Source organism: Clavelina lepadiformis, chromosome 4 (genome assembly GCF_947623445.1).
Source record: "Clavelina lepadiformis chromosome 4, kaClaLepa1.1, whole genome shotgun sequence".
Lineage (NCBI taxonomy): Eukaryota > Metazoa > Chordata > Ascidiacea > Aplousobranchia > Clavelinidae > Clavelina > Clavelina lepadiformis.
This window is the reverse complement of record NC_135243.1, coordinates 7,479,582-7,494,570: the sequence shown is the minus strand read 5'-3', so window position 1 is coordinate 7,494,570 and position 14,989 is coordinate 7,479,582. Positions and strand designations below refer to the sequence as shown.

The window sequence follows — 14,989 nt, the reverse complement described above, 5'->3', positions numbered from 1 at the left end:
GCTTTCGCACAATGCCGCCAAACTCCACGTTACTCTGCAGTTCATAAATATTTTTTCATGAAAGTCAAATCTAGCTGCCCACGTTTCGCTAAAAATGGTGTTTCTTTACTGTCCCACGTCCCGTTAAATTATTTGCTTAGTTATTTAACAAATTATTGAAGCAAAACAAGAACTTTGGAATTGTGCGTTTCTGAAGAAAAAACATCAAGATTTATAAAACAAATTTTCGTAAGAAAGATTCAACTGACAACCTTACTTGCTGTCAATGATAGCTTTGGTAACGTCTTTGAACGCAACGTTGAAGAGAATAAAACAGTAGCAGTAAAGGTTGAATAAAATCATGTGCCATTGACCAAAGCAATTTTTGGACGTGACGGTAGATGGAACTAAGGAGCAATAAGTCGCAATCCTTCCCACAAGCAAATTACTTTGTTGATTGGCACAGCCAAATTTAGAAACTTCTGCTAACGAAAAGCGTGTAAACAAGATGCAATTGAAAAACAATAGCACTTCTGCCATGAATATCTTTCGATGAAAAGTTTTATTTCATATTGCGTTTCAAGTTAATTTTGCTGTTTCCTTGATTTTGTAACGACAGCCAAATTAAACTTGCGTTAAATTTTAATGAAGTGATTACTTACGATAGTTTATCAAAGGCACAAAAGTTAATAATGGCATCAGGAAAACAATACCTAAAAACAAAAACTGCATAAAGCTTTTAAAGTGAAACCGGAGACAACAATGGTTTAATGGACACCTAAATCGAGAAACCTTTATGCTTGGAATTATGGAATATGCGACAAGGACATATTGAATGGAGAACAACATTGCTCAAACTGAAGTAGAAAGACATTTCACAAGAATTACGTGGAAAATTCAAGGCATTTTGTTTTCCATTTTAGACCAGGTTATTGACTACATATGAGGTGTTTACGACCAAAAGAAATGCCCCAGCGTGGGGGCTACAACGCCCTTCAATTTTCTGGGTCAACAATAATATTATTAGAATGATGGCGCACGCTTTCCATTAGTCTCTGTGATGCAATAAAGCCGGCAAAACAGTGACCAATGGGTTTCCCTTTCCTCGAAACATGATTGATTGCAAACAACTCAGCAAAAATTAGAACTATTTCAATTTGCAACCCTCCACAAGTTCGGCAATGCTATAGCTACACATCGTGCCTAATTTGACAAAGTGCCAAAACGGCAAAATAGTGTTATCTGACACTTAAAGAAAACCATTCAGAATTTTGAAAGTTAATTTTGATAGTTCACAAAATTCCTGTGCGTGCGAAGATGAGCAAAGTGGAAAAATCCTCAAATTTTGTCTTCACTTAAGTGATCAAAAATTAAGTGGTAAAAGTATTTCAAACTTTCAGGATGAAAAGTGAAGGAGATTATTGCTCTTACTTCACTTTAACTCATGTTAATATGTGTTTGCTTTAGGCGTGTGGGTGCTGTCACGTATAGGTTAGCCTTTTATTTCAACCGTAACATTTTGCTTCGGGAATGCGACCACAGCACGCTTGCCGCTTGATCTTTTCACGTGCAGACCGGCTTTGGCGTCAACCTGAGATGTCCCACACGACCCGAAACAAAAACAGATGTTCTTTTACTTAAATTGCTCATGTATTTCAGGAGCATTATAGGCCTAAAGATTAAAGCATTATACGCCCAACAAAATTAAAAGCAATATTTGCTGTAAAAATTTGTTTGTGTCTTGCGTAGAAAAGCGTTACTTTACTGCAAGTCTCATTACACCTTTTCAAGCACCAAGTTAAAGTCATTAAAATAACGTTTTCTCATGCCAATTCAATATACCTTACGGTTCATGAAAATACCACGGTACAAGTTGTACCATGGGTCCACAAGCGACTTTTTTAATTTGATATAGGCTACTCCTACCGAAGGCTATTGCGCAACTGCTTAAACCATTAGGTCGCAAAGGGGTTAGTTTTCAGCTTAATAAGGTTGGCAATTTCCGCAAAACACTTCAATCTGTGATTTTACCGAATGTTTTGTATACTTCTCAATTCATTTCAAGTTGTTTGTGGAGAAAACAACCAACATAAATGGTTTTCAGCAAAAAAATTGACGTCATATCCAAGAACTTCAACGTGATAAATGACAATAACAAACAGCTGATCCAAGTACAAATTTTTTCACAAATCCAAGCACTTTTTCTCTGCTTAGCGTTTTCAGGCGCTGAACAAGCGGAAACAATAATATTGAACGTAAAGTTCAACTTCAAATCGATGGCCTTTTAACATTCCAAGGTTCATAAATTATTTTTTGTATTGGTTCTAATAGAATGCTTCGAATCGTTTTACATTTGCAACCTCATAGAATGTCCCATACAAAAAAAACCTTGAAACACCTTAGTGATCTGATGACGAGAAAAGGCTGTTTTAACGGTAGGCTATTAAGTGACATATGATAGCGTAGACACGGACCATTGAAACTTTTATTTTACGACATAGGTCCTCCACTCGACCCGCTCACTCCGAGTAAATCCAATTATTTTCTTCTGGCAAAGATCGACTTTTGCACGAAATGCACAAAGTGCTCGATTACTTGCTCCAAGTGTGTAAAAACCGTGATTGTTGGAAGTACTGATATGTTGTCGCCATATTGTCATTCAGGAATTTCGGATTTTGAAAGAGGGGAGCTTGCCATAAGATTACTGCAGTTAATTCGCATGATCTAAAGAATTAACAGACAATTAGAAGCATCAAGGCCAATACGTTACATCGCTTATAGACAAATGCAATCAAGTATAGACGTGGCATGTACTGTACTGGTTTGGAAGAGGAAGAGTTCGGTCTCAGCCACAATCAAAGCATAACGTTTGCTGCGATAACTCAAACAGAATTTACCAGAGCCAGCACTAAAAATCGCAAGTAAATTGCAATGTATGTAATATGGAAATATGCATAGAAAAATCATGGCGTTGCTTCTCGACAACTTTCGCTTACTGCAGAGTATTTGACAGCATGGTAACCCTGGCAAACAAAAGTTTGGGATCTTTGAACATGCTCGCGTACTTCACTTGTATATAGGGTCTTTCGGATTTTGCTGAATCCGCAAATGATGCAACCACGTAGGCGTCGCACGCTCGTAGTGTAACCTGATACCAGTTTAAACTCGGTTAAACTAGATTGGGGATCGTCTCGTTTACTTTGTCTTATTTATTTTCTACTGAGGTTAATCCGATTTCTTTATACGATCGTCGTTAATCTTTTCGATTATCTAGTGACATGGCGTATTTCATGGCCATTAAAGAAGGCATAAAATAGCATTAACTAACAGTTTATTTATTAGTGCGGGTTTTTCTCGGTAATGCCCTTCACCATCTAAATGATGAATAATGCAAATCGGTCAAGATCAAATCCGACATTCACAAATTTTTGTTAAAATCCAGTTGAATTAACCGCAACCTATCCCAAATTTGACTTATTTTATAACCGTGACCGATATCAGCATTAACATCAAGAATAAAATCAAAACGCAATCAAATGGGCGTGATTTTTTCATTACCAGTACTCAATTTGACAGCGCAATCGCCTAAGCGTACTTGGATTAACGCAAAAGGAAATGTGTCACGAGAGTGGTGCATAGTGGCGTGAACCTAGCAAATTCAACGCAATTATTTCGCAATTGAAGTGTTTTCGATGTCTTTGCTCACAACGCTGTTGATTCTATTGCCATAGAATTGGTTGTCGGGTAATAGCACTAGCTCACTACGTCACACTGACCTCCAAAGACCAAAACTGCTACAACAAGAAAGAGTGCACATCTACAGTAGCACGGGTCGCTTTGACATTCAAGTTAAAACAATAGCACTATTAAGAAAAGAACAGCACACGCTTTCATGCATCGCTTTTGCTGTTGTATGACGAAAGCCTTGTTGGATAAAAAGTGTTGGTTAGCGAAAATAATGTAAGAGTGAGCAAGGCAACACGTCAGAGTAGGAGGGCACAACAGATGCTCAAATGCAAGTTTTGTGCAAAGACTTTGTTTAATATGTACCAAGAAGTATTTAACTTAGGCTATTAGTTATATAAGGTTTTATACCTGAAAATTCCTTTTCGGAAAAATGTCTTCGGTCGTACGCAAGCAAGGTCAACTTTTATAATTGAGTATTCGAGTACATTATGAACATGCTAATGTTACAGTTAATAGGGACAGGAAAGGGCTTAGATGCGCAGAAAGCTGACGCAAGCAAATAACAACTGTTGAAAATAATTAACTCCTTTCAGGAAAACTCTTTGAACAACCTCAGTATTTAATCAAACAATACTACAAAGATAACATTTACTGAGTATTAATTGTGTTAAGCCGAGATTAAATATCAATACCAAGCGTGACAAAGAATGTATTTATTACCTAACTTCGCTCAGTACTTGGCAAGCTATTTCGAGTGACGGACCAGTTGCTGTTTTATAGTGTGCGATGTGACCCGACGATTTCCATTGTATGGCGAATCAATGTCGTTTACAACATGGATATGTAACAACAGCATTTCTTCAACCTACCGCTAGACTCGGAACAGCGTGTTTGCTGTCATCGCATGGCGTTGCTTGCGAGCTCATATACGACTGAATTATTACGTAAAGTAGTTGTATTCAAAAATCGTCCCGTGTGCGTTACAATTCTTGTACGACGTATTCTAAGCGAATTGCTCGCAAACGGACATCGCTCACAGTAGCGTGAAGTGGCACGCGCAGGGCCGCCGACAACAAATATCAATGCAACCTTCCTCCTTATCATTAACATGGAAACGTTTCACGATGTCGTACACTCCCTTATGACCAATACCGGGATAAGATCTTAATGACGCAACCTACTTTAATACTAATTTACCCAAAGGCACTTATTGTACGTGTAGTGTCTGAGCTATGCTCTTTCAGCAAGGTGTGGACATCAAAAGACGAATAATGGCGGTTTTAAGGAGCCGTTAGCGGTTTTATTGTCTATTAGGTGACATGGAACGTGACGTTTTCAAGGAGGCGAATAAATTTCATTAAGCTGTATAATATGGTTTACAGCATGTGGGGTTCATTGACTTACAAGTCAAAATTGTCGGATCTAGAAAGACAAGTTGGCGCAAATTAAACTGAAACACCTGCAACGTTACTATACTCGGCAAAGAAAATGTAAGCTGTACGTATATTAGTAAGATGTGTACTATTCGCTCGCTATTTAACCAAGCTGTTTAAGTATATTTTAACAGAATAAGTTATGATCGGTCATATTTCTGTGCAACACATTTGTATGCTTACACTTAATGGAAAATAGTTCTATATACGTCATCACCCATACGCACTTTATAGGAGCAAATTGATTTAAGTTGCCATAACACATTTAAGATGCCCTTTCTAAGCAAATCAAGCACTTTAACACTTAGAAAATACATCTTTCGTGCGAACCTTAAAAGTTTGACTTTACGTAAACAAAAACATACTAAATTTCTAAAAAGAAAATGAAGGAAGTACATTAATTTTTCCGGTCATGCGAAATATTTAAAGCACCGACGATTAACTTACTAGCTAAAACGGACAAGCCCATTTCTGGGGCATTACGGCGGCAATACAAGGTGGAAATCTGTCTTAATGTGACCTTATCCACAACGGGTGGATACGTTTTCATTAGTGGAGGAGCTTTACCTTTTGATCGTATGCAGTGTCCAGTGCCTTTCTCAACCACGCCGGTGGCTTAAAGGTGTTGTGCCGTTATTAATAGAGCATGAGAAAGGCCAGTTATAACTATAAGTGAAGACTTTCTCAAAATGTATAGCTCTCAGATATAACCAATATATTTATCTATTAATACATAATTAAACGAAGAGCGAATGTAAAGATAACGGCGATTGTCACATTGTCATACCAATATTATGACCTAAAAAGCTTTTGGTTCCGGGCGCTGCCATCAAAAACGGTTTCCTTTGAATTAAATAAAGACTTAAAAAGTTACATTCTCAAATCTTTTCATTGTTTCCGCTTGTTGTTAACCTTTATTTGATCATTTTCATAACCATTATTAAACGTCATCATTCTTCCAATCTTACCGAAACGTAATAAGTTTGCCATGCATATTTTATCAAAACCGGGAAAAGGCAAACACCCGTGACAGTAAACAGCTTTTAAACTTTCCTGCATAGGGCATTCGGGCAGTCACAGCTCGAAAGAAATGACTCCAAAGTCCAAACAAATGGATTGGATTTCATTGCGTCATAAGGCTCAGTAAACATGTGCTTGACGTGTAGCTTGGGAGCGTTGCTAACTGAAACATTACACAATGTGTAAACGTTGAAGGTACAATGTGTAAAACTTGGTTGTACTTTGAACTAGGATTTTCGTTCGTTAACTGAAACGAGATGTGACTTTTGTTTGAAGAAATTTAACATAAAACGTAATGTGAACATGCGTGATTTATATTCAAAATTAAAGCAAATACAACTAAAAATCTTTCAGCTTGGACAAAATTTCTCCGACACCAATTGAAAAAAAAGAAATCAAATTAGACGTCGATAGCTGTCTGTTAAACGCCAGCAAGGAAGCCGGTTTTTTAATTGGGCAACTTTGACGTAATGATTTCACGCACGTATAACTGACGTTCTAATCTAGCAGATACAACCAGATTTAAGAAATTTCTGACAACGCCTGAACCTAAAGAAAAATCGCCGCGACAGTGCCTACGGCCTAAATTCCGCAACATAAATTAAAGCAGCTAGAGAAAGCTTAATCCAAATTTAAAGCGCTTACCGAAGAGTGCGTTTCGTAGAAAGCCTACAAACGTAAAGTATCATATGTCGTTGGCATTCGTGACTTAGTTCGTACAACTATTCGTAAAATTGAGAAAGATTTTTCAAACTAGAAAACTTTGTTAAAAAGCGACTTCGTTCAGACGAGTAATATATTTAGATAGCTTTTCTGAGGCAAGGCAAGGCAAGGCTACACCGATAGCTCTAACCACATTGTTGGCAGTTACAGCGCAAACGAAAAAATGTTGAATTTCAAAGCCTGACGAAGATTCTGGGTAGCTCGCCGCAGTTCGAAGACCAGCGGGCCCAGGTCACATGGAATTTGGAATCAGTTTACTGAAATTTATCAATGACCCTTATTCCACAGAAAGTTTTGCTCTCTAGATGTTACTGATGAGTATCGTCGGTATGATTTCTGAAATTAAGTTTAAACTAGTAATTTGTTTAATTGCCATTTTGATGGTGAATGATGCCCGTAGCACAAGGGTTCCGCAAGTAATTCTAGAAAACACAGCCGACCAAAGCGAACTTAACCTTTCATTGGATCAAAGCAATGACATGTCAAATGAAAATCAAATTGCAAGGGAAATCGGAAGCGACGTTTACTCGCGTCACAATCCGCAAGAACTAGCCCAGGCAAGAATTGACAAACGGCCGCAAGTGGAGCCTGCGGGAGCGGGCCAACCCCAACAAACTGTACAAGCAAGTCAAATTGCGATTTCGGCATTGAGAGAAGACGACGTTGAGGAAACTCCTGTTCTACGACATGAGAATAGCGGAGGTTGCGGGAGACACGGAAAATCTTGCTCCATTAGAGAAGAATCACGTCTTTTGCGAATAGAAATGGTAAAAAAGAACATCTTGGAACGGTTATCCCTGGAAGGACCGCCCAACATCACAGGACGCATGCTTCCGCCGAACGCACCTCCGATCAAAGCTATGATGCGACGTTATGGGTTGGAGGAAGTGAAACAGGCAAAGCTAGAAGAGTACTTTGGTGAGCAAATAGACAAGCAAGAAATGATTGGAGTTGCTGAAAAACGTAAGTAAATTTTGTCGGTTTTTGTAAAAATTTGGTTTCTGAAACAACGGCCGCAAGATTTGCAGTATAGTATTTCGAGAATGCGTTTGCTGCTACAGATTATGGTATTCTAGTATCACATATCGTTACCATCTACAACATAACCGAAACAAAACAAAAGCATGTAAAAACTGAATTAAACGTTTCTGTTTTGTTTGGATTTTGAAGAAAACTCTTGCATACTACAAACTCAAAATTCGAAAAAACGACAACAATATCACCAAATTACAATATTTTTCCATTAAAATTAAAATTTTTCATTTATATTATGTTGTCTATAAAAGTGAATTTATAATTTGTTTCTCGAAGACGCTCTTGCATAAACAAATTAAAAGTAACACACATAAAATTAGCTTAAATGAATTGGTATCGTATCGATGTCTTAGCTGTTGCTACCGACGTCTGAATATTCTGACCAAAAACGACACACAAAGCACACAGTCTGGTGAGAAACCATTTATACTTTCGCTAAATATTACTTGCTACCAATCCCTGTATGTCGTTCGTTTTGCTTTCAATTGAGGTTTTTTGTTAGTATGTCGCTTTTTATAACTAGCAATACTGCAAGTTAGCAATTATTTCCCCATCGTGTTGGTTAAAGCAAAACAACATTGTATAAGCTTGAAAAAATTCTTCTTGCCTTTAGTGCGGTCAAAAATAAATTAAACTCGAGAGAAATAATAATATGCAGTTGTAAGGTTTAGTCAATCAACGCAGCTGTGTCCTAAAATCCTATGACGATGTTGATAATTAGGAACAAAAACTGATACTGGAATTTCGGTGAAGCCGCACCTGCAATTTGTGAAGCATAGGGTCGTCATACAGCAATGGTGTCACCCAACGACGTTTTCTTGAACCAAGTTGACAGTATCGTAAAGCACGCTTGATCACGTTTACATTACATCTTGCTACTGTTTTTCGGGTATGGCATTACTAAAATAGCTCTCAGCCGAAAAAAGTTAAAAACAAATTTCTCTGCGTCATCCACAACTGTTAATGGAGAAACTGATCCTTCGTCACCAACACAACTAGACACTTTCGTTTAAGAAACCTGATCATTCTCTGCACGGCCTTGAAACAAAAAAGCATCAAATCATTAACCAGTTTTACCGAAAATATCAAATGAAAAACTAACTTAATATGATTGACATTCCGTACCTATAACGAATACAGGGTCTAATTAAGCAGATTTTCATTAAGTAGGAGAAGCAATTGTTGTTAACTGTTTTTATTTCACAGCAAACTTTAACGCCAGGTATAAACCGGACAATTGGTTTTACTTCAATTTCACCGAAGAAGAGCGCACTTTCGACGTTCACTCTGCCTATATCTGGGTGTACATCCGACCCCGCAATTCGAGTATTACCTTTGCTTTTATCGACTTTTGCCGGTACCTTCCTGAACCCGACACCCTTGAAGTATTCCCGCACCGTTTCCGGCGCCAATTGATATGGTTCCATAACAAAACAGCCGGGTTCTGGCACAAAGTAAATCTTACGGCACAAGTGCGCCACTGGATGCGTTTTCCAAGCCAGAATTATGGCATAAAAGTGATGTCAAAAGGAATTACGAATCTCATCGCGACTGGAAGGATACAAAAAGGATATGTAAGTATTTTTTATTCTCTTCTGCGATGCATGGTGGGCATTATACGCAATTTTATTATGCAGATCTATACGCTAAATGTAATTAGGACAAATTTGATACCATTAAAAGGGATATAAGAAAACGAGAAAATTTAACATCGAAATCTCTGAAAAGCAGGCGAACTTATTGAACCCCATAGTAGTTTGACGTGTATTCCAATTTGAGAATAGCATGTAAATCAATATGTTATACTTTCGCTATATTCTAAAACGTTTCTTTTGCATATTATTTTTCAGTTACAACAGTAAGGTTTAGCTTTCGCTCATTTAAGCTGTTATTACATAGTTATGAATTTAACCGTGTAACCACACCTATGGGTCACTGTACGCAACAAATAATAACTAATGAATAAATGGGTAATGACTAAAGCAGTAGGTAGTTTTGTCCATTTCTCATAGTCAGTCAAGCACGCTTCTCTCTAATTGGATAGGTGAGGCATGCAAGTGGCAATTACCACCGGCGCAAGACAGGAAACTCCTTTTTGCTTTGACACTGGCTATCGGGAATATAATAGCCTCATTTAACTTACAACTGATGTCATTTAATCACTCAAATGAATCAATTTCTATACATGTTCAAATCTGTAATACTTTACAAACCACGACGGAAGTCATTTATTTTATGTATTTTATAAACGCTATACCAGGAAAATTATTGTGGGTCAAACCCGACTTCCACAATCTTATATTTTACAATAAACTTTTTTTCTTTTAAACCGATTAAAATATTTTTTGCCGCAATATCGTGGTTGGTCGACCGCAGGTTTCCAAGAACCGAAAGAGGCGTTTGAAGTCCTGTCTTGGAGCATTAAACCAGTCAAATAACAGACCACTGTAATAAATTTTCTTCGCTTTTTTAAAGCAAATTTTTGTATAGTTTTAAAGGATGAGTAGGAAAAGCATATCTTAAAAGAAAATCTTCAATTGAAGCATATTGCACCGCCTTGGAAATTTTAAGCGCAAAGCTTCTTTTGATTCTTTTCGTTATTTTTGAACGGAATTCGTCAACGTGTTATATGAAAGTTAAAGACAAACGTTTTTGTTTTCAGAAACCATTTTTGGAAGCAAATTTGGTGGCTGGCCAAAGACGAAAGCGACGTAGCCCAAACGAAGTCGAGAGATGTGAACGTGAGGCAGAGGAAAACAATCACTGCTGTATATACGACTTGGAGATTAATTTTGAAAAAATTGGCTGGAATTGGATCATATACCCAATTTCTTACAACGCTAGACACTGTGCGGGCGAATGCAATCTTCTGCAAACGAACAACATGCGTGACAGTCTGGTTCGATACGCTGAAATTGGCGGCCCAAAACATATGAAAAACTGTTGTGTACCAAAAGAACTTTCCTATTTGAGTATGCTTTATTACGATACAAATGCAAATATAGTTTATAGTAAAATCCCAGAAATGAAGATACAAGGATGCACGTGCATGTAGTTGTGTAATGGCCTTAAAAGGCAGCACTATTTTCCCGCAAAGAGACGAGCTACATGGCGTCCAAAAATGTGAGTTCTTCACATAGTTTTACAATCCTGAGCGCGTTGACATTCTTCAGCATAATATATTTTGTAATCTTGCGTTTTTGCAAAAATGGATTTTAGTTTAAAACTATATCCGTACTGTATTGTTGCGCGTCAAGTATTCTAAATATGGAGACTTGAATGCAATGTAACTAACAAAACCTTCCTTTTGTACATCAAACGGTTTGTGAAGCTTTTTCGGCGTGAAATGTTAATCAGGTTTTATTGAGATTTTTTTGCGAAGAGGCCTTCTACTAATCATAAAAATCGATTAGATATAAGGTGTAATTTTTCGTTTAAATTTGCATATTTATTTGTTTCCTACATTATTTAATTTTTCTGACAGCTCACATCCATACATCGAAAAAAATATATACTATCAGAAACTACATAGACTTAGAAATTGTTACTTTGAATTTAAGCTTTCCCGATGTTTTCTGCTTCTTACACTACTTGCACACCGTTATTGGAAAGATTGAACATAGCCTGCGTTTTTTCTCTGTTTTTCTTGTATTTTTGCCAGCTTAGAAACGGGCTGTAATTTTAAGTTGGGCGATACTATACTTCACATACTGTGAACTTGTACAAAATGTTTATCCTGCTGCATGTATCGCCTATGCAAAACTACTCTGTAAATAACACCTTTGCAAATGACTTCACTAAGTTATGAAGTGAAGGAATGGTGCCAATTCAATTTTTGTAGATCGAGTATGTACGGTTATTGTGCGCAATACGTCATGGTAGCTTTTAAAAGTACATATGCTTGTTGTTATTATATTTAATTCATCGTTGATTTTGGCAAAGTAAACTTTGTTGTAAGGTTTTATCTGGGAGCACATAAATTCAAAAATTTAAGCATGTTTGACCACAAACTTGTTTCGTATTGCCACATATTCTTTACAACAACACATTGTTTATGCTTTCTGTGTATCAACGTATCGTATTTTTAATATATGTGCCTTTATTTCCGCTAAAGTTCATTGTTTGTTCCACTATTTTGAAGAGATATCATTAAAAAACAAATGTCTGGTTCACCAATATAACCTACTTCATACTTTTAGTCAAATGTTAGTTGCATTTTTGCACGACTCGGCAGGTTTTGGGTTTAAAAAGCGTTATTAGGAAAATATGTTGACATCGTTAGAAAGCTGTGCAAAAATTTCAGGCTTGAGCATGATCCAAGTACGTGACAAAATCCGACTAATGAAAAGTATTTCAGTGTCAGAAGGGGAATAAATTTGCATTAACTAACTTAGTTATCAGTTCCCTTCAATAGGTATACGGCTTTGAATAACTCATTACATAATTTTCGTACATGCACAATGTTTGACCGTGAAGTATATTTCTAGATACGTAAATACTACTGCCCGTTAAGATTCCGTCAAAGGAATAAAGTCATCACGCAAACATATTAAATTATTTGAATAACATCAACAGCGTACTGGAGAAAGTAAAGAAAGTATAAACAAACCGATTCTTTTTGATTGAATTATTTAACCCATTTTAACTTATTATTCTGATATTATCATTCTGTTACTGATACAAGCTGGCGTCCCAGTAAATATCACAAACCTTTAACACGCTTTCAACCCAATATGGTCACTGCTGTGCAGATGACGCCGTGTTTTTATTTCCTAATTAATCCTTTCTGACTATGGTTAGTATATGATGATCCCTGACTCGCAAGTCGAGATCGTTATCATGTCCAGCGATCGAAGATATTTGGCATATACCAGTTTATTTCAGCAAAAAACCTAGGCTTGAGCAGTTTTGTCATCAATAATTACGCCCGTTGAAAATCACCCATGGTCGGGATAAACAATATGAATGTGATGACATAACATGAAAGTTATTATTTGCGACAACTTTTTGATGTAACTGTCAGCCATTAAACTGGATTACGCTTTCTCGACACCAAACGCTGATGAACGGAGGGATAGATTACAAGCCATGAAGTGCATGTTACTATTGAAAGTAAATAGAATATGTTTCCAAAGATTTCTATGATCAAAACCGACGGGGCTGTTAGGTATACGCCTTACGCTGTCAACTTGACTTGTAACCTAAGCAACTGAATACAAGAAAGCTGGACGACTACAATGCAAAATCACAGCTAGACGAAATGATAAATACACTTATTTTTATAAGAAACGTTTGGTTAAAGCTTTTAGGACCTTGGCCTTTACCTTCTTAAATTTGAGCGTAAACTTTATAGTTTAGGTTTGTGAAATATGTTTTAATTCATAAAGTCATAAACATCTTTTAAACCAAAGTTTACTGGGCAAAATACTAAATAGCCGTTTCCACTTAAGAAAGGAAATCCGAGTATACAGCAAAGTTTATGTCGCATTTATAACCAGAACAACAAACAACCGATTGCGCAAGTAACAAAAGAGAGAATTTCTTAATTTTGGATTGACGTAATGCCAGAGTTTCTAAGCTTTTCGAAAAGATACCTCTACACTCTCTTATAAAAATGTGGATAGTGAAATTAAGTTAGCTGCTTGCTTGTAGCATTGGAATTTCTATATTCCACAAAGATAACTCCTGATCCCTGATCAAATAAACATCGCATAACAAAGCCTAAAAAGACTCAATTACTTAGCATGCAATGCGATCTGTTGCGAAGAATAAGTTGGGTAAAACCCTACTAATTACCTACGCACAATTATTAACCTTACAAACAAGTTTTGAGAAATTCAACAGCTCCACATTTCTTTGAAATGACTGATAGTTTTATGTTTAGTACGCAAAAAATTTTAAAATCTTAATAAGCAATACGCAAAACTACAGTGCCCATGTTCGCTAATAAAAGCAACATCGAAAAAATTAAAAAGTATTTTACGACTCAATACAAATCGTTAGCAAAGGTGTAGGTACAATGCTCAGCCAAATAGTCATAATTATGGGCTGTCAAATCTTTCAAATAAAACGATAGTGTCGTCGAAGCCAGTTAAATTAAAGAAAGTTATTGTTGTATAGCTGAGAACAAACAAGCAGACAGCAGACACTTATCGAGACAAAGTGTCATAGAAAGGAATTCGTCTGGGAATTAAGGAGCGCAACACATTTACTTGTCAAACTGGATACTTTTGATACGAACGGAGAACATATTGAGAGGAATAAATGATCTATCATTGTCAATGCTACTATGTCAGAAACACTTTGAATGCACACCAAAGCAAACAGAGGATTTTAAGCTGCCAGCAGTACGGTTTTTGTTAACACTTTCCAAAGCAATTTATCACAGTCAAAAACCTTATGACCATAAATTGCACTATATCGATGAAATTTATTTCGCTATTCATAACATTTTACATAAGCCCATAACTACATATTTCAAACCACAAAAGCATGCCTCTGATGGAAATGTGGTTGATGGTTAATTGTCAACAAGAAATGAAATGTGGTATGTAGCCAATGGTGGGATTCAAATGTTATAACATCCAGTTCTCTCAATAGCAGCTTGCCATATTGACCCGGGGCCGACATACATATAAGTTTACATACATACTCTTGTCACCAACCGGTTCGCGGAGGTCATTAAAATTTCAAGAACCGGTGCGAACCGGCTGAATCCCACCACTGCATGGAGCGCAATACTGACAGGGCTAGATATATTACAGGTAAGGTAGGGAAAAGTGTGGCTTAACAACAATAGCTCCTTTTCAAGGAGTTTGTACAGCCTCTTTCTATTACAATCGTTTGCTTTCCTGCAAAACATTTGTTTTCGCTGCTAATTTTAATCAGTTTTCACAAAAAGGGAACACTAATCTATCATAAAATCAACGGTGCTGTAACCGAATTTCGTATTATTTCCACATGAAAGACATTCTTATTGTACTTATTGCCATCATTAACAAGTTTATTAAAATTTTGTTTTCGCGTATTTTTGGTTGCTGCGGGTTTACTGTTTGCCAGTGAACTGAAATGAAGCCGTCGACTAATAAAAATCCCCCACCATCATTGATCAA

General features: G+C 36.8%; 1 protein-coding gene across 1 annotated transcript; it reads left to right on the top strand.

Moving 5' to 3' along the window:
• Positions 1 to 7,056: 7,056 nt before the first annotated feature.
• On the top strand, positions 7,057 to 12,068 carry LOC143451543 (growth/differentiation factor 8-like). Its single transcript, XM_076952169.1, has 3 exons — positions 7,057 to 7,805; positions 9,084 to 9,451; positions 10,540 to 12,068. The coding sequence occupies exons 1-3, from the start codon at positions 7,148 to 7,150 to the stop codon at positions 10,930 to 10,932; spliced, it is 1,419 nt and encodes a 472-aa protein (XP_076808284.1). The 5' UTR covers positions 7,057 to 7,147; the 3' UTR covers positions 10,933 to 12,068.
• Positions 12,069 to 14,989: the final 2,921 nt, after the last annotated feature.

Coding starts and splice junctions, on each gene's coding strand:
- LOC143451543 (XM_076952169.1), top strand. CDS start 7,148: ATGTTACTGATGAGTATCGTCGGTATGATTTCTGAAATTAAGTTTAAA. Junction 7,806..9,083: donor GATTGGAGTTGCTGAAAAAC/GTAAGTAAATTT, acceptor TTTATTTCACAG/CAAACTTTAACGCCAGGTAT. Junction 9,452..10,539: donor GAAGGATACAAAAAGGATAT/GTAAGTATTTTT, acceptor TTTTGTTTTCAG/AAACCATTTTTGGAAGCAAA.